The following is an 18523-nucleotide window of genomic DNA, read 5'->3' as shown; positions in this document are numbered from 1 at the left end:
GAGAAACAAAGACAGAGATCGAGCCGGACAGAGACAGGAGGGTGGGAGCGTGGAGAGGGAGGACAAGAGAGAGGAGCAGAGGGTTAGAGAGGCTCTGGGCCAGGAGGGGTCCCTACCAAAGTAGCTGTTGGCAGGGACCGGGATGAGGCGGGGGTCCTGCTCCTTCTCACCCCCCGCCTCGTAGGGCCCGTCGTCCAGGTGGGCCAGGTCCGCCGAGCCCTGCGCACAGAGCTCCACCCTGGCCGTGCCTGCAAGGACAGACCTGTCAGTGCCAGGGCAGGAGCCCCCGTTAGGCCAGATGCTAGTTAGACAGCCACACAAGGAAGCCCCTCCTCTCCCCCCAAGCTTCTGGGGCCCCACAAACTTGGCACACACTCACCGAGTGTCAGCTCAGCCAGCGGCAGCGTGCGGAGACGGGAATGGGAGTGATGAGGTGTGGGCTGGTGTGGTGGGAAGGAGGACCAGCCGTGCGTGGGGGCTCATGCCAGCGTGTTGAGGAACACTCGGCCATGCGAAGGAGAGGAGATACCTCCATTCATGTGTGTGCTGGCATGATAGGGGTGGAAGGCGTGGCAGTGCCCGGGGCTACATGGCAGTGAACATGTGGGCATGCTTGGCCACGTGCTGCCCGCAGTCCCCTCTCTGAGCTAAGAGGGCGGCTTGGTTCCCTTCTCCCCTCCTGGAGGAGTGACTCACCCTTCCAGTTATAGGTTCCTGGGGCCCCAAAGAGGAGGTAGTGGCTGTCAGGGGAGAAGGCAGCGGCCGCGCCCTGCTGGCAGAACCCAAACTGATCGTGGCCCTGGGGGCGCCCCTCACAGAACTTCCACTCGCCACCATCCAACTCATCGTGGATGGCCAGGTCCTGGCTTAGCACAAAGCAGCGGCCGATCACGTCCCTCGTCTCCAGGATTTGGTCCACTCGCTGCCTGGCCTCATATCTGTGTGCACAGGTCTGCAGGAGGAAGGAGGCAGGGGCCAGTCCCCTGGGTGGGCCTGGGCCTGCTTCAGCCACACTGCCCACATGCAGACACGAGGCAGGCGCTGGCTCATGTGCACATACCACACACACACTCACAAACCCCTGTGCGGGCACCACTTGAGCACCACCAGCCCAGTGTTACCATAACCCACTGTCCCATCAGCACCCACTCCCTTGCCCTGGGCACCCACAGGCATGACTAAGCCAGAACACAGGCCTCGTGGCTTCGCGATTACACCCAACCTGCCAAGTTTGACCCTGTCTCTGGCCCTTTGTGACATCACCTCGTCTTCCCCCGCCTCCCCCCCCGCCCCCCCCCCCGCCCCCGCTCCACTCTCCACGTTTCAGTTGTTCTTGAAAGCCTGGCTCAGATCGCCCCATCTGCAGGAGTCGTTTCTCTCCACACCTTCAGACTTTGATCATCTGGGACTATACGCTCACTTAACATTAACCGTGCTCGGCCCCATACTGACTTGAATTCATAATTGTGGCCCTGGAGCATCCCATGCGCCCAAAGGTTGCCGGTTGGATTCCCTGTCAGGGCACAAGCCCGGGGCTGCAGGCTCGATCCCCAGTAGGGGGTGTGCAGGAGGCAGCTAATTGATGTTTTGCTCTCACATTGGTGTTTTTCTCTCTCCCTCTCCCTTCCTCTCTCTCTCTAAAAATCAATTTTTAAAAGTCTTTGAAAAAAATAATAATTGTGTATTTGTGCATGTTAGTAATGATACAGAGAGAGACAGAGGAGAGGATGAGGCTCTCCAGATATGCAGCAGCTATTTGAGGCGCGGACCAAGCTTTTCCCTGTCTTTACATGGTCTCTCCCAGTAGCTAGCACAATGCCTGATGCTTAACAAGTTCTCAGTAAGCGTTTGACAGATGGATGAATGGATGAAATGTTTAGATGGTTTAAATTTATAAGGACAGGGGCCATGTCTTATACTTTTTTTATATCTCCTTGAGGTCCTGGAAATCAGACCATCATACAAATGCCCAACCTGTGTTCTGTAAGCACATCTATGCATTTGCGTGCGTGCACGCACACACACACACACACACACACACACACACCCCACCCTGGCATGCGGTTACAGAAGTAGTACTCACAACAATCTTGCCCCCAGGACCCTGGCTCCGAACACTAACTCCCAACCACTGGTTCTCCTTGCTCTCCTTCTGCACATCAGCTGGAGGCAGGACACCGGGAATTAGGGGAGGGAAGAGGGGGCCAAGTCCTCTCCTCCCTCTTCCTGCGCACCCCCCACTCCACCCCCACAGCGCACATACCTCCCTGGTCAATGTCCACTCTGTAGCAGTCAGTCTCCTCCAGGCTCAAGGGGCAAGCGAAGAGGCCTCCAGTGCGGTTCGCCTGCTGCCCAGGCAGAGCCAGGGCCTGGGGAGCGCCCACCAGCAGCCTGTGCCATGGGGCAGGGGCAGGAGTTAGCAGCCAGAATGCTCCCCCTCCACAGAGCTGCCCTGGCCCAAACCCTCAGTACCAAGCAGAGTGTCGAAGGACTAAGAACAAAGGCCAAAAGGCAATTTCCCAAGTCCTGACCAGGGCAGGTTAACATACTTGGCCATGTAATCATCATGTTACATATGCACATACTATCTGGATGAAGAACCACATGCACAGTGAATACACACACACACACACACACACACACACACACACACACAGCAACCCGACAGCCTGGCCAGCATTGCTGGTTTGAAAGAACCGCCTGTTGCCAGCACCTGTTCCTGACCAGGCCTTGCCTACCCACTCCCTGGCCCCACTCCCAAGCTCTGCCCTCCTCCCCAGTCCTGCTGAAACCTTCCCAGAAATGCCGAGAATGCTGGGCGCAAGCGTAACAGAGGCCCAGACTGGCACCATGAGGTGGCCCAGGGATCAGGTTTGGAGGCCAAGCAAGAGGCTAGACATGGGCCTACTTCCCCCACCCTTTCATCAGGGACCCGCCAAAGACCCCACCCCAGCAACCCTGCCAGCCCAGGGTTCTATCAGGCACTCCAGCCGGCAGGCAGCAAGGTAGAGGCAAATTTCTCATTTGGTCTCCAATCTTCCCTCCATTCTCCCCCACTTCCTGAAACCCCTTTCCCAGCCTTCCTTCTCCTCCCACAGCTATGGTTTTCCCATTCCTCCCACCCCCCCTACTCCCTCCCGCCCCCTCCCAGGCTTCTCTCTTACCGCCCCCCCACGCCCCCCCCTCCCCCCCCCCGACACACACACTTTCCCAGCTACAACTTTCTTGGCAGGACAATTTTCCACAATCACAGCCAAGGCTTCTTCCCTGGGAGAGGACTGTGCTGGGAATGGAGGCTGCCTGGGTCCCTTGGGGCTGAATCCCCAGGCCAGGAGTAAACGGGGGGGGGGGGGGGGGGGAGCTGGGGATGAGGTGACTGTCACCCAGCTGGACAAGGATCCTCTTTTCGAAGCAGGAGAGACTGGAAAGTGGCAGCAGGGCAAACCTGGAGGCCTCTCTCCCACGCTGTTGCCCTCCATCCCCCTTCCCGGGGGGAGGCCCAAAGCTGTGGGGGGCAGCGCCGCAGGCAGGCATCTGTGGGGCACTGTGCCATTTCTGAGGGTGCAGGGGGAGGGGAGGGCACAGAGCCATCTCCCTTCCCACAGCTCCTCCTGGGCTCTGCCCAGCTGTCATCCCGTGTCAGAGCCAGTGTCAAGAGGCAGAAGGGGGGGGGGGAGGGGGGTGGAGTAGCAGTAGGGAAGAGAGCATGGCATGCATTCGGCATTTGTTAACAACTATTTTTTGAAAACCTATCTGCCAAGCCCTGCGTCAGGCACTGGTGAGACAAGGAAATCATATTTATTCGGCACCTACTCTGGGTCAGGCTCTAGGCTACATGCCAGGGACATGAGGAACTAGCATGTATCGCTCTCTACCTAGGTGCCAGGGCTGGGCAAGTCACATGCATTATCTCATTTAATCTCCTCCACAACCCACGTGAGGGTCCTTTTCTGGGTGTTAGAGGAAGACACTCGCGCAGAGACGTTCGGTAGTGTGCTGGGGGGACTCAGATGCACGTGGGCCCAACTCCAACACCACGCCCTTCCCACCACACTCAGGGACAGGCCCGCGCCCGAACAGGGAACCCTCCAGAAAGGGAAGAGGAGGAAAGGGAGGGAAGAGGACCCCTGAGCAAAAAAAAAAAGCAACTGAGTGGCATGGCCAACCTTCAGACAAGTCTGCAGGAATCCTGACTCATCTCCCACACAGAGGCAGCCACCTCTGAGAGGTGTCTTGCTCATCTCTGCACTTGCCCCCTAGGAGGCCGGTACCTCAGACAGTCAGCGCACAGCTAAGCACCGGGAGGAGCTAAGTCAGTGTTCAGTGTTCACCTCTCCTCTGGAGGTCAGGAAGAGAGAGGAGGGCGGAGGGGAGGGGGACTACTGGGAGAAGAGGAGTCAAGCACATGAATCCACCCAGCCCCACCCTTGGCGAACAGGCCAGCCCATCCTCCTGGAACAAGAGTTCCCACACACAGCCTCTGGTCCCTCCACCTCTGCCCCAGCCGCACACTCCTTCCTGGCTTCCTCCCACGATCCCCAGATACCTCGGGCCTCTGGGCAGAACAGTAGCCACAGCTGCAGCCACTACAGAGAGAAAAGCAAAGGCACATCGGCAGCTGGGGCAGCGGGACTCCCTGGGATCTGAGCTTAGCGGGGGGTGAACGAGAAGCCCATGACCACTGCACCCCTTGGTTCTCCACAGCCCCAGGCTCTCACCCAAGCCCAGCCCTCTCTGACTCTCAGTCTGGGTGGCCCTCTGCAGAGGGTGCTGGGCCTGAAGGCTGGCCAAGCCTTTGGATCTGGGCTTGCTGTAAGGTGCTAACGCTATTCTCTAACGCTGTGGGTCCCTATAAAGGAATTATCCTATTGGAACAGTCCTGCACTGTTCTAAGCTTTTTTACGTGCTGGGAAAGGAGAGCTGGGACTCAAAAGCTAGGGATGAGCAAGGTACTTGGTCTCTCATGGGCCAACAGGCAGCAGAGCGCCCCCTGCTGGAGCAAAATGCCCGTTAGGCAGTCAGGCCCCTGTGGGAATGCCCTCCGCTGGACTCTGGGAGACAGAGTCAGGGGCCACCTTTAGAGATGAGGGGGAAATGACAAGAGACCAAGCTATTAAAAATAACCTAGAATTTGTCTGGAAATAGCTCGGAGAGTTCAGCATGTCCTAAAAAGGCCTCCAGCTCTGGAACTCTGGCAGATGGGAGAAGGAGGGAGGAAGACAGATGAGGGAGGAAGCAGACAGAAGGCTGAAGAAGAGGTGAAATCAGTTGCTTTCTATCTCTCCCAAACTTTTTTGGGGCGGGGAGCGGGGGGCACTGACCCTGCTCCCTGATGACGGGATAACGGAAGAAGAAAGATCAGAGCTGGCCCCTCCTCCCAGCACAGGAAAACCGAAATGAGCTCTTGTCCCTACCCTCCGCCCCCAGGCCAATGGTTGGGGGGAGAAGACAGTCCCTGTGGAGGGCATCGATCCCAGTAATGGACACTTAGTGTGGCTCAGGCTGGCCTAGAAAAGCCCCGGCAGGAAGGGGTGGGAAGCTCTCTGCCCCTCCCCATCCCTCTTTTTAAAATCATACATGTAGCTGGAGCGAACAGTACAGGAAGCATGGCAGTCACAGGCCTCATACACAAGTGTCCTTCCTCCGTGGGTCCTGAACTGATTAGAAAGCAACCAGAATCGCCCCCTGCCCCTCACTCCTCCCTGCCTCCCCCCCCCCCCCCACCGCTGCTGAGATGCCTGGGCTGGAAATGTCCTGAGGGGGAGGAAGGGCAACAGCCTGGCCAGCATCCTTCCTGGACCCCTCTCTCTCTCTCTCTCTCCTGCTACTGCTGCTGCTACAACTTTGGGGGCTCTGTTTTCTACCCCTCTATCACTGAGGCGCCTGGAGCAGGCTGCCAGACCCTGCCGTCCTCTCCCAGCTTCCCCAGGTCTCGCCACAGGAGTGGCAGGTCTCCCCTGGCCTCCCAGTGCCCCGCTGCCCTGGTTCCATCCCATGGCAATGCCCTGGTTCCATCCCATGGCAATGCCCTGGTTCCATCCCTGGTTCCAACCTACGGCAATGCCCTGGTTCCATCCCTGGTTCCAACCTACGGCAATGCCCTGGTTCCATCCTATGGCAATGCCCTGGTTCCATCCCATGGCAATGCCCTGGTTCCATCCCTGGTTCCAACCTACGGCAATGCCCTGGTTCCATCCTATGGCAATGCCCTGGTTCCATCCCATGGCAATGCCCTGGTTCCATCCCTGGTTCCAACCTACGGCAATGCCCTGGTTCCATCCTATGGCAATGCCCTGGTTCCATCCTATGGCAATGCCCTGGTTCCATCCTATGGCAATGCCCTGGTTCCATTCCTGGTTCCAACCTACGGCAATGCCCTGGTTCCATCCCTGGTTCCATCCCATGGCAATGCCCTGGTTCCATCCCTGGTTCCATCCTACGGCAATGCCCTGGTTCCATCCCTGGTTCCAACCTACGGCAATGCCCTGGTTCCATCCCTGGTTCCATCCCATGGCAATGCCCTGGTTCCATCCCTGGTTCCATCCTACGGCAATGCCCTGCAGGAAGTTGCTTCTGGAGTCTCCCCTCCACCCCTCCCATGGCACCTTTGGCCTCTCTGTCCTCTCCCCCTTTTCCTGTGCTAAGAAGAGACAACATGCTCAGTCCCCTCCCTCAGGGGATTCGAGCCTCTGAAGAAGGAGGGGAGCCATGCCCCTTAGGATGCAAACGGGTGGGGGCAAACGGAGACGGTCCCTGCCCAGCCCAGAACCTTGCTCGCCAGCGCACCCCCAACGCAAGAGCCCGCGCCTGGGGCTGAGGGCAGCCCTGCAGACCCGAGGCCGCCGAGGCGCGGCCTCCAGCCCGGGTGCAGGAGAGCTGGGGGCAGCCGAGTCTCGGCGGGGTTCGAAGACCGAGCGATGAAGCAGGAGCGGGGGTCCGGGGCTCGGCACGGGGACCGCGGGCGGCGCGGTGACTCACCAGCTCTGGGGCCGGGGCTGTAGCTGCCGGTGCAGGGCCACCGAGAAGCCGAAGAGGCTCCCCGGCTCGCCCTCCTTGCGCAGCGCGCCCATCACATCCAGATTGAAGGCGACGGCCCCGGGGGAGAGCAATCCGGCGAGCAGGGTGCCCAGAAGGTAACAAATCCCCGCGGGGCCCCGAGGATCGCGGCCCGGAGTCCCCGCCATGGGGACACCCCTCGCGCGCTCCCCGAGAGCGCAAGGAAACTCGCTCGCGCCCCAGACCCAGGTGTCCCAGGCGGCCCCTGGTCCCGAGTCCCGCGGGTCTCCGCACAGCTTCCACCGCTCCGCCGCCCCACGCCGCCCCGCAACTGCGGCAGCCGCGGCCGGGCGTCCACGGGGCTCCCGCCTCCGCCCCGGGCGCCGCCCCGCCCCGCCCTCGGCCCGCCCCTCGCGCCGCTGCAGGTGGAGGCCGCGCGTCGCGGAAGGATGCCCAGGCGCCCGCCCCGAGCCGGACCTGGCCCGAGGGTGGGACCTGGCCTCGCTGCACCCCCCACCCCCCAGCCCCGCCCCAGCGCCCTCACTCTCTCCTGCCCTCTCTCCTGCCGAGCCCGCGAGGGGTGGAGGCGGCGCCCCGGAATGGCGAGCGGGCGCGAGGGAGGAGTACAGACAGAACGGGACCGAAAAAGAGGAAAGAGGGTAGGAGATGCGAAGGCGGGGAGAGAGGGGCAAACGGAAAGAGAGGCGATGAAAGGACAGCGGTCTCCAGCCGGCCCCTGTGGTCCCTCGGTGCTCCCCTCTCGCCTTGGCTGCATGAGGCACCTCTCGTGCTGTTCCAGTCACCCCGCTCCCCCCTCTTCCCACCCCGCTCCCCCCTCTTCCCACCCCGCTCCCCGAGGCCCGGCAGTGACACAACATCCAGGGCAAGAGAGAGAAACTCAGCAGGCCTGGGGAAGGGAGCAACGGAGGCGGGAAGAAAGAAACAACAAGAGGAAAGAGAGGGAGAAAGAAGGGCAAGAGTTTGATCAATGAGGGATGGGCCCGGCCGGCGTGGCTCCGCGGTTGAGCGTCGACCTATGAACCTGGAGGTCACAGATCGATTCCTGTCAGGGCACATGCCCGGGTGGTGGGCTCGATCCCCAGTGTGGGCGTGATCCCCAGAGGGGGGAGAGGGGAACGTTCAGGAGGCAGCCAATCAATGATTCTCTCTCATCATTGATGTTTCTCTCTCTCTCCCTCCCTCTCCCTTCCTCTTTGAAATCAATAAAAATATATTTTTTAAAAAATAAGAGATGGGAGAAAACAAGAGAAAAGACTGACGATGATAAAGGAAGAGGAACAAAGGCAAGGATGAGAGATGGGGCCCAAGAGGCAGGGAGATGGGAAGGATGTCTGCAGTTCCCAGGCCCTTCCTAGGACTGGGCATTTCCCACCACCACTGGGGAGAGGATGGGAGGGCGGAGTCCTGGCTGGCCCAGGCAGGAGCTGGGTGTGGCTTCCCAGGGACCTACCAGCAGGCCTGTCCCTCTTCCTCTCCCTTCCCCCCAATGCTGAGGCAGAAGCAAAGGGAGGGGGGACATTTTCCAACTCTGCTATTTATAACTCCAACCCAGAAATGGAGCCAGGAGGAGAGATAGGGAATAATTTCGCACAACTAGAACCTCACTTGTTCCCACCTTCCCTCCTCTTCCTAGTTGTCTTTCTTATGGGGTGTTGGTCTTGTGCATATCCATCTGTCCACTGCTCGCTCTCTCTCTCGCTCTCTCTCTCTCTCTCTGGTTTTGTCTCGTTCGAAACTCTATGTTTGTCCCCCTTCTCGGAATCTTTCACAGACGATTTCTCAATGTCTCTAATGTTTTCTCTGCCCCTCAAACACTGTCATATTCTTGAGATCCTGTCTTCTCCCTCCCTTTCTTAAAAGCCCCAATGTGACCTACCTAGTTCCCCTTCACACGCTCACTTTGTCTCTCTTACTTCTTTGTCCAAGAGGGTGCTTCTCACCAAGCAAACAAACAGGTAGGCCCTTACTCTGCTGGCCCTGACACAATTCTCTGCCTGCGTGAATTACTATCCCCCTTTGGGCCTCCGTTTTTTACAACACGACACGCATGGCCCTCTCCCCCAGGGGACGAGGCAATCTCTGCACAAGTGCTGCCAGCGGGCTGACACAGGGCCCTGCTGTTATCAGCCCCCAGAAATGCTCTCTCCATTACTTATGCACTTCAGAGCCACAGACAGTAGGGAAGAGCTGACGTGAGGATGCAGGATAGTAACATCAGATTAGGACCCGGGACTCCCCTCCCGACTCAGCCCAGACCCACAGCCGGCCTCGGAATGCGGTTAGAACCCCAGCTGCCTCCTTTCTGCACCTACAGCTTCTGCCTCCCTCCGGCTCCCCTCCTCTGGCTCCTGCTAAACCCAAGGCTGAAATCAGATGCCAAAAATCTGCTTCTGAACTCCTCTGCCCAAATATTTGAGAAGTCACCTCACTGCTACAGGAGGAAGGAGAGAAAGGCTGCCCAAATTAGCCTGCCTATAAATAGTGGGGCAAGGGTTGGCGGGAGCAGGCGGGAGCTCCGGCGCAGCCTCGTACGGTTAGACACGTAGATTTTTCTCTAAAAGAGAAGTGAGACCAGATTGCTGGAGTGGAAAGCAATATCATGGGAACACTGTAGGTGAAGGGGGGGATGAAGACGCTTGAGGGGTCCTGAGAATGGAGGAAGCTGAACATTAGAATAAGCAACCTGCCAGAGAACTTCCTGTATTTGAGTCAAGAGTTTGGGAATTCTCCCCAGCCCACTTGGCTCAGTGGATAGAGCATCAGCCTGTGGACTGAAGGGATCTCGGGTTTGATTCCAGTCAAGGGCATATGCCTGCATTGCAGGCTAGATCCCCAGTAGGGGGCGTGCAGGAGGCAGCCAATCAATGATTCTCTCTCATCATTGATGTTTCTATCTCTCTCTCCCTCTCCCTTCCTCTCTGAAATCAATAAAAATATTTTTTAAAAAGCTCTGATCACAAGAACAACAAAAAAATTATTTAAAAAAAGAGTTTGGGAATTCATTAAATTAAAACCAGTGCTGATACTATATGATTCCACTCATATAACATTCTCAAAATAATAAAACTATAAGAGATGAAGAACAGATTAGTGATTTCCCAGGGACAGGGATGGGGAGGGGGGCATATAAAAGAATAGCATAGGAAGTTCTTTTGTAGTGATGAAGAGTTCTGTATCTTTTTTTAAAATATACTTTTATTTATTTCAGAGAGGAAGGGAGAGGGTGAGAAAGATAGAAACATCAATGATGAGAATCATTAGTTGGCTGCCTCCTGCATGGCCCACATTGGGGATCCAGCCCACAAGCCATCGAACCGTGACTTCTTGGTTCTTAGGTTGACACAACCATGAGCCACGCTGGCCAGGTGAGTTCTGCATCTTTTTTGTTGTTGTTAATCCTCACCTGAGGATATTTTTCCATTGATTTTTAAGGAGAGTGGAAGAGAGAGGGAAAGACAGAGAGAAACATTCATGTCAGAGAAACATCCATGTGAGAGACACACCTCAATTGGTTGCCTCCTGCACAAGCCCGGACCAGGGACTGGGCTGGGGAGGAGCCTGCAACCAAGGTACGTGCCCTTGACCGGAATTGAACCCATGACCCTTTGGTCTGCAGGCCAACACTCTATCCACTGAGCCAAACCAGCTAGGGCAGAGTTCTGTATCTTGATTTTGGTGGTGGTTATTTGAGACTTTACATAAGACGAAGTAGTCTACACGCATGCACACACACACAAACACACACAAATGAGTGCATGTAAAACACTGGTGACAATTGGATAAGGCCTGTAGACTAGTTAATAGCATCGTAGCTGTGTCAGCTCCTGGTTTAGATATTGTGCTACAGCTATGTAAGACATCACCACTGGGGGAAGGGTACTCAGGACTTCATGTACTATTTTTGCAACTTCCTCTGAGTGGACAACTATTTCAAAATAAGTTTGAAAATTGATAAATGCCCAGGCTCAGCGAAGACTTGTCTGAGTGGAAGCTGGGGCTTTCTCCAACCCCTTTCTACTCTCACAGCTTTCTTCCCCTCCATCGGGATCCCTATTTTGCAGCCCTCAACTTGCAGAACACACACTCCCTCCACCTGATCTGGCAGCAGAGCCTGGGCCCATATGTCCCAGGGTCAGCCTTTTCCTCCTCACCACACAACGTGGTGCCTTTCTCACCCCAGCCACCTCTCCAGCACCGGAATCCTCCGCCTGCCTCTGAGCTCTGGCTGTGGCCAACGCTTCAACTATGGGAGTGGCTGGGAGAGGAAGAATAGAAATGTGATCGAGGGGAGTCACTGGAGAAATGGCCACTCTGGTCTTTGAGGATCTTGGGGAGAAGGACTAGGAGGTCATTCCCACAGGGAGCCATTTAAACGGACTTGAGGGCCTCTTTTCTTTGAGCGCTGGCTTCAGGCCAACATTTGGAACTTGGCCACACCACCAACAGCCCCCTCTTGAAGCCCAGCCAGATTTCCCGGTTTGAGAAGCTTCTCCACTCACACCATGCCCTCCCACAGTCCTCACCAACCCCAAACAACCCAGCAGCTTCCGGCCCTACAGTTTAGCCCAGTCAGCCACCTTGGAGCTTGCTAATTAAAGCTAACTCTGAAAGAGACCTCAAAAGAGCAGGGAAAGGAGTGGAGAAAAAGAGCATGGAGTTACATCCACTCATCCTAAGGGAGAATAATCAGGGTGGGAAATTGTAAGGAGAGATGGGCAGAGAGAGATTTCAAATATCAAGACTCATTCTCCGGTTACAGTGCAACTTTTCTCCATAGCTACCAAATATAAGTGGGGCTGAGCTTAAACTGCAGCGGAAACTACGTGGTTGGACAGTCAGCAAGAAGGGCCCAGCAAAAGAGCAGCTGGAGGACCATCCTGGAGAGATAAGCTGCAGGCCCCAGATACGGGACCCATGTCTGCTGTCCAGCTCTAGGGCACAGGAACTGCCAGTATGCGGGAGAAGAGGGCGGGGCTTATGTCTGCAGCGTACTGGCAATCTCTCTGCTGATTGTGAAAATGTCAGACGGTTGTGCCAAGCGGGGTGAGGGTAACACAGGATGGGCCTGGCACACTCCCTGTGTCAGCCTATTCTTAACATGCACAGACTGACCATTGAAACCCCCAACACCAACAACCCTCATTAGCCCCTGCCCTCTGTTTCATGCCCCTCAAGTCATCATTCTCTGGTACCTCTTCCAACCCCTGCCCTTCTTTCCCAGGCTCCACAGCTCTGGGAGTGAGACACCAGGCACGTTCCCGTCTGCCTCTATTTTGCTTGCTCACTGCAGTTAGAAGCAGGAGCCAGGGTGGAGGTGGGGGGAGGGCCGGGAGAGGCTGCCCTGTGATGCTCTCACTCTTCCCGCTTTTATTGATCAGCCGTTCTCTGGAGTGGAGCCTCTTCCCAAACACTCCTCCCCTGCCAGGATTCCCTTCACCTGAGGTCTGAGCTAGAAGGGCCTGGTGGCAACAAACAGGGCCTCCCGTCCCAGGGCCTCTCCCACAGTGTCTGCAGCACAGTCGTTCCACTCAGGCTTTGGAACCAAATAGCCTGGATTTGTAGCCGACCTCTACTTCTTGTGAGCTCTGTCACTATTTCACTGCTCTGTAGCTGGAATTCTTCATCTGCAAACTGGGGGTGATAATTATAATACTTTACAGGATAGTTCTGGGGGTTAAATTAATGAATACATGTAAAGTGCTTGACCCATGGTAAGTACTCAGGAAATGTTGGAAAAAGAAGTTATCCTATATAATAAAAGCCTAATATGCAAATCGACCAAACAGCAAAACAATGGGTGGAATGACTGTTCGCTATGATGTGCACTGACCATCAGGGGGCAGATGCTCAATGTAGGAGCTGCCCCCAGCTCGCAGGCCCCAGACCAGCCAAGGCAGGTGCCAGTGGGTGCCCCCTGATTGCCCTGATGGTCGCCCCACAGATCATCCCTGATGGCCAGCCAGGCCTAGGAACCCTACCTGTGCATGAATTTCGTGCACCAGGCCTCTAGTAGTACACACATAAGCACAGACACACGCACAGTATCCAGCATTTTTATTCAGAATTTTTATTTTGACACTTAATGTTCTTCTTTATGCTACCACTTAACCAATTCACTCCCTAATCTTTTGGTGTTCCCACATCTCCCAGGAAGTAAGATGCTACTCTGCAAATAGCTGAATGAATGAAAGTAACCCTCAACTCATCCTCAGAAAATTCAAAAAGGGCGTTTTATTCTAATTCAGTCAGCACCCATTTCTCCACCCCCTGCAAGTAGATGTGATAAAGTCAGTTTTCAACTATGTAACTGAATCACAAAATGAGAAAATGCCAAAGCTTGAAATGGCTTCAGATATGGTTTAGTCTAGTGATTCTCATCCTTTGATGCATTTTAGAATCACCTGAACAACTTTTTAAAAAAATAGTTATGTCTGGGCTCCACTCCTCTGAGATTTAATTAGTCTAGGGTCAGGGAATTTTTTTAAACTTCCCCATGTGATTCTAATGTTTAGCCCTTATTTCACAAAGGAAAAAGAACACGAATCCAGAGTGGAGAAGCAATTTGCCCAAAGTCACCCAGCATGTCAGTACACGGTGCACCAAGAGAGACTGTGGCCATAGCAAGAATATGTTGATGATGTTTATAATTTTTCTTGTTGGAGTTATCCCAGAAGCATTTTTCTTAGTTCAGAGAGGTATTATGTCGTTTACCTTTTACTGTGACAACAGCAGTTATTCTTCTGGTAAGACTGAAATGGGTTCCCATTCCCTGACCACAGAAGCACAGAGATGGCATTGCGCATTACTGCACTTAGCCACAATTAGCAAAGCTCCCTAGGAGGCCACTTGAGGTGCCCAAAATACTGCCTCTCTACAATGATCACCCCGCGCTGAGGGACCGCAGCAGTGGTGAGAAGAGGGAGAGCTGGAAAAGAAAGGAAAGCTGTCCCTCCTAGAGGGAAGGAGCTGAGAACAACTGAGAACCGGCCAGAGCTGCCAGGAGGGCAAGGCAAGAAAGGAAAAGAATTTCAATGAGCCTAGGGAGCCTCTGCTCCGCCAACAAGCAAACCATGATGGACAGCCTGGCAACATCCACCTCTCCCCACCCCCCCACCACCCCTGCAACCCCACCCCCCCAACCCCACCCCTCCACACACACCACACACACCAGGAGCCTGAGATCCAAAAGAAATGTTAAAAACTGGCTCTGGCCCTAGCTGGTTTTGCTCAGTGGATAGAGCATTGGCCTACGAACTGAAGGGTCCTGGGTCCGATTCCCATCAGGGGCATGTACCTACTTGCAGGCTCCTCCCCTGCCCAGTCCCTGGTCAGGCACGTGCAGGAGGCAACCAACCGATGTGTTTCTCTCACATTGACATTTCTCTCTGTCTTTCCCTCTCTCTTCCACTCTCTCTAAAAGTCAATGGGAAAATATCCTCAGGTGAAAAAATTGGCTCTGCACCTGGCCAGTGTGGCTCAATGGTTGAGCATCAACCCTTGAACCAGAAGGCCAGGGTTCTATTCCTGATCAGGGCACATGCCTGGGGTTGCAGGCTCCATCTCCAGTGGGGGGCGTACAGAAGGAAGCTGATCAATGATTCTCAGCATTGATGTTTCTACCTGTCTCTCCCTCTCCCATCCTCTCTGAAATCAATAAAAAAAAATATTTATTTTTAAAAATTGTCTCTGCAATGTGAGTGGTAAAGAAAACGTCTTCCAACATTCACCAAAAAGTGAACTCGCCATAAAGACAAGAGCTCACCCGCCCCCAACTCTTGACTGTTCCCTTTCTTCCCAGCCAAGATCTCACTACCTGCCAACCTAGGCTCAAAAAGGGGGCGGGCCCGACGTCACGTGACTGCGCGGTCACGTGGCCCGGGCCCCTCTGCGCAGAGCCGTGCGTCCCGCTCCGGAGTCTGCGGGGCCCGGCGCGTCCAGCCTCCCCGCCCCAGCCCGACGCGACCATGCTGTCCCGCCTGCTGAAGGAGCACCAGGCCAAGCAGAACGAACGCAAGGAGCTGCAGGGTGAGCCCACAGCCTGTCTGCCTGCGCGTCCTCTCCCGCCGCGGCCTAGCCTCAGCCCCGAGCCTGAACCTCGAGTAATGGCCCAGATCCAGGGAAGGGCGCGGGCTCGTGGGCACGGGCGTCGGAGGAGGGGGAGGTGGTGCTTCTTTGGAAAGTCCGTCCGGTGCCAACGGGCTCTAGTCCCTTTAGCGGCACCCGTGTCCTCTCGGAGACGCCCCTCGGCTGGGCCGCCGGCCTCGTAGTCCCGCCCCTGCTCCGGGGGCGCTGTGCCGATTGGTCCCGGCGGCCGCTCCTCCCGGGAGTGGGCGGGGCTCCAGGAGGGAGGAGGGTGTTGGGGACCCGCCCCAGATGGGATTCTCCGGGGCCGGAAACAGCCCAAGCAGGTGTGGGCGCCTGTTTGCTGAACCCGGGCTTGGGATCCGGAGTTGCCGACCCTGAGGCCAAGGAAGCGGGGAGTCTGCACCCCTGGACCTTGACGTCCCCGGGCGAGACGCTCCCCCTCTCCAGGCGCCGGGCTCCTCGCCTCGGACATGAAAGCTGTTTCTGTTGGGCCAAGTCCTTTGCAGCTCTGGCGCTGAGATCAGTTGACATGTTCCCACAACTAGCAGAATAGTCATGAGTAGGGGGGCCTTCAAGCAGCCCCCCCCTGAGAAACACCTCGTCGCCACTCCGATCCCTTCCCCCTCCTCCCCGCAGAGAAGAGGAGGCGAGAGGCCATCTCTGCAGCGACCTGCCTGACAGAAGCTCTGGTGGACCACCTCAATGTGGGGTATGAACGCTCCCACCCAACCAGCTGCCCGCCCGCGTTCAGGCGCAGGCAAGACCGAGGGCAGCCGCCCTGGAAGGGAGGGATGTGCTGCTCATCCTTCCCTCCCCCACGCAGCTTACGGTCAGGAGAGGCTGAGTCAGCTCTGACCCTCAGCACGTCAGGGACGAGCAGCCAGCTCTGTCCCTCCTCACAGTGACCCCCCCTGGTGCCCACCACCTGATGCCCTCCGCCCACCTCCTCGCACCCCTCAGGCCAGCTGGCGCTTTGGTGGGAGGGCGGTGCCCTCCTTCGCCATGGCTGACTGCCTTCTCCACCGCCCACCCTCTGGCCGGCCGGGGAGCAGCTGGCAGGAAAGAGACGGCACAGCTGGTGAGGGTGAGGGTGAGGGTGAGAGCAGGACCCCTGCCAGGCGCCCCAGCAGAACCCGGCTGTCTCTGCCCTTCCTTCTGGGCCTCGGGGGCGGGGCCTTTTTTGGAAAGTCTGTCCCGGTGCCACCGGGCTCCAGGGACTACCCTCTGCTCCAGTCCTAAGTGGAAAAAACTTGGGAAGGAGCAAAGAATATTCTCTTGACCGGGAGTGACCCGGGAGGGTGCAGAGATGATGGTTGTCGGCCGTTTATTGGAAGAAAGGAGGCAGTTATGTATGATGCCTTCCACCCCAGGGCAAATAGTTGTGAATCCAGAGACTGAGTCACCCAAGTGAGCCAGGCAGGGGCTGCCATCTTCATGACTCATTTCTGGGGAAGATTAGGGCAAGAAAGGCTGTGGTCAGGCAGGGCCTCTGACCGCCCTGCCCTCCAGGCCCTCCCTCCATTCAGATGAATAGTGGAGAGCAGGAGATCAACAGGAAAAGCAGATTTGAGAAACTCCCAGAGGAATCTGGAAACATGGGAGCCCCCTACTCTTACTGTTTCAGGTCCTACACTGCCCCCTACTGTGGCCACCTGTCCCCAGGGACAGGGCCTTACCCCACACGCATACATTGGCGCCTCCTGGCTCTGCTGAGACGTTGGCCCGGGCTTCTTCCTCTCTTCTGACTCTGCTAGGGGCCACCCCACTTTCAGTTGAGAGGGCAGCTAAGCCAAAGCCAGATTAGAAAGGGTTCTGTGCTGCTGCCCACGGCTCGCCTCATTCCCCGGGAAGGGACACAAAGGCCCCGTTTATCTCGGCCCCTGTCAGGTGTCCTTCCCCCTCTCGCCACACCCCCAGCCCCTTGCCCTCTCCAGCCCCCACGGATTCCTGTGGGTGGGGGCACCGGATGTGGACTCTCTCAGCTGACCTAGAGCTTCGGGGTGGGTAGTGGAAGATTCACCAGCCAGTAAGGGAGAACAGTGATTGCACAATTATTGCAGGAGGGTCGGGGGGGTGGAGGCGGGCAGAGAATTGAGGATACCAACCTCATGGCAATCATGGTAATGGCAGCCAGCACCTTGATTGAGGAGAAAAGAAAATAGAGCAGAGCGGAAGGAAGGGAGAACGTGTGCATGTGTGTTCATTTGTGTGGGCGGGAGGAGAAGGGTTGGGAGAGAGACTGAGCCAAGAAGCAGTCCCTGGGAGATCTTCTCTTGACCCTGAGTTCCTGGGGAGGGGGTTGCTCTCCCATCCGACCCCAGGTTCAGGGAGCGGCCAAAGTTTCCTTCCCAACTTTTTGCACAGATCCCTAGGCTTCCAGTTGCTGCCAGATGTGTCCCTGCTACTGGATTTTCCCAGCTTTCCCCATCTCCCCCTTTTTCTTCCCAGCTCTTTACTCAGGGATATCCCCCTACCAGGCTAGCCTTGCTTCCCCCACGCAGCTTCAGGAACTCTTTTCGGGGTAGGAGATGGTGTGTTTCTACACAGCTCCCAGCGAGGGTCTCCTGAGAATCCTGGGAGTGGGAGGAAGAAGCTGGGTTCATTTGCATGTACTAGTCTTGTTGCGTCACTTCCCAGTATGGTCAGTCACGAGGTTGTCCCCAGCCTGACCCCTGGCTGGCCTCCCACTCTTGCAGTGGGGTGTTAGTCCTGGAGACCACTCTCACCAGTTGGGTGGGTCGATGTCCTCCCTTCTCCAACCTCTAGTGTGGCCCAGGCCTACATGAACCAGAGAAAGCTGGACCATGAGGTAAAGACCCTACAGGTCCAGGCTGCCCAATTTGCCAAGCAGACAGGCCAATGGATCGGGATGGTGGAAAACTTCAATCAGGCACTCAAGGTGGGCCACACTCCCGACATCAACATCGCATCCTGGGCCCCCACTGGCTGCCTCCAGTAGGGTCACCTCAGACCTGGGGCTAACGAAGTGGTGGGATGGCCCCAGAAACCCCATCTATGGCCCCAGAAACCCCATCTATTGCCTCAGAAACCCCATCTATGGCCCCTGTGTCAGAGAAGCTAGCGAAAGGTAAAGGGAGCTGGTGGGTCTAAGCAAAGCCCTTTGTAGGGGATGGGTGGGAAGTGCCCCCATCCATCCACTAGAGCCACCCTCTACTCACCCTGATTTGAGGATCCCCACCCTCTCCCCTTCCCAGGAAATCGGGGATGTGGAGAACTGGGCTCGGAGCATTGAGATGGACATGCGCACCATTGCCACTGCCCTGGAGTATGTCTACAAAGGACAGCTGCAGTCGGCCCCGTCCTAGCCCCTCCCCCTCCCCCTCTGCCTCGCTCCTACCCCCTCCACCTCCCCTTGGGGCAGGAGGGAGGCTGGCAGGCCACAAATAAAACACAAGCCTCA

At 56.5% G+C, this 18523-nt stretch overlaps 2 protein-coding genes across 6 annotated transcripts in view; one reads left to right on the top strand and one right to left on the bottom strand.

Annotated features, from left to right (window-relative positions):
* ITGA7 (integrin subunit alpha 7) overlaps positions 1-7199 on the bottom strand; it is a gene marked incomplete at its 5' end in the record, with an annotated part of 20771 nt that extends 13572 nt beyond the window's left edge. For 2 of the 5 annotated variants that reach the window (XM_081084436.1, XM_081084438.1), the window contains 5 exons: positions 117-248; positions 697-952; positions 2084-2163; positions 2264-2391; positions 6979-7199. In XM_081084436.1, the coding sequence (XP_080940562.1) occupies positions 117-248; positions 697-952; positions 2084-2163; positions 2264-2391; positions 6979-7184 (802 nt within the window). The remainder of the gene's footprint in view (positions 1-116; positions 249-696; positions 953-2083; positions 2164-2263; positions 2392-6978) is intronic. The other 3 variants (XM_081084434.1, XM_081084435.1, XM_081084437.1) reach the window with 2 other exon arrangements.
* Positions 7000-18523, top strand: BLOC1S1 (biogenesis of lysosomal organelles complex 1 subunit 1). Its single transcript, XM_081084439.1, has 5 exons — positions 7000-7133; positions 14816-15042; positions 15739-15811; positions 17869-18001; positions 18318-18523. Exons 2-5 carry the CDS (start codon positions 14982-14984, stop codon positions 18426-18428), a joined length of 378 nt encoding a protein of 125 aa, XP_080940565.1. The 5' UTR covers positions 7000-7133; positions 14816-14981; the 3' UTR covers positions 18429-18523.

The sequence above is a fragment of the Myotis nattereri genome (genome assembly GCF_964212035.1).
Source record: "Myotis nattereri genome assembly, chromosome: 2".
Classification (NCBI taxonomy): Eukaryota; Metazoa; Chordata; class Mammalia; order Chiroptera; family Vespertilionidae; genus Myotis; species Myotis nattereri.
Note: the sequence above shows the minus strand (reverse complement) of the source record. Positions and strands in the feature narration are given on the sequence as shown.

What these genes read in the sequence shown, in the direction of transcription:
- BLOC1S1 (XM_081084439.1), top strand. Translation starts at nt 14,982, where the DNA reads ATGCTGTCCCGCCTGCTGAAGGAGCACCAGGCCAAGCAGAACGAACGC. An exon ending in GTGGACCACCTCAATGTGGG is followed by an intron (nt 15,812 to 17,868) that starts GTATGAACGCTC and finishes TCCAACCTCTAG; the next exon opens with TGTGGCCCAGGCCTACATGA. An exon ending in ACTTCAATCAGGCACTCAAG is followed by an intron (nt 18,002 to 18,317) that starts GTGGGCCACACT and finishes TCCCCTTCCCAG; the next exon opens with GAAATCGGGGATGTGGAGAA.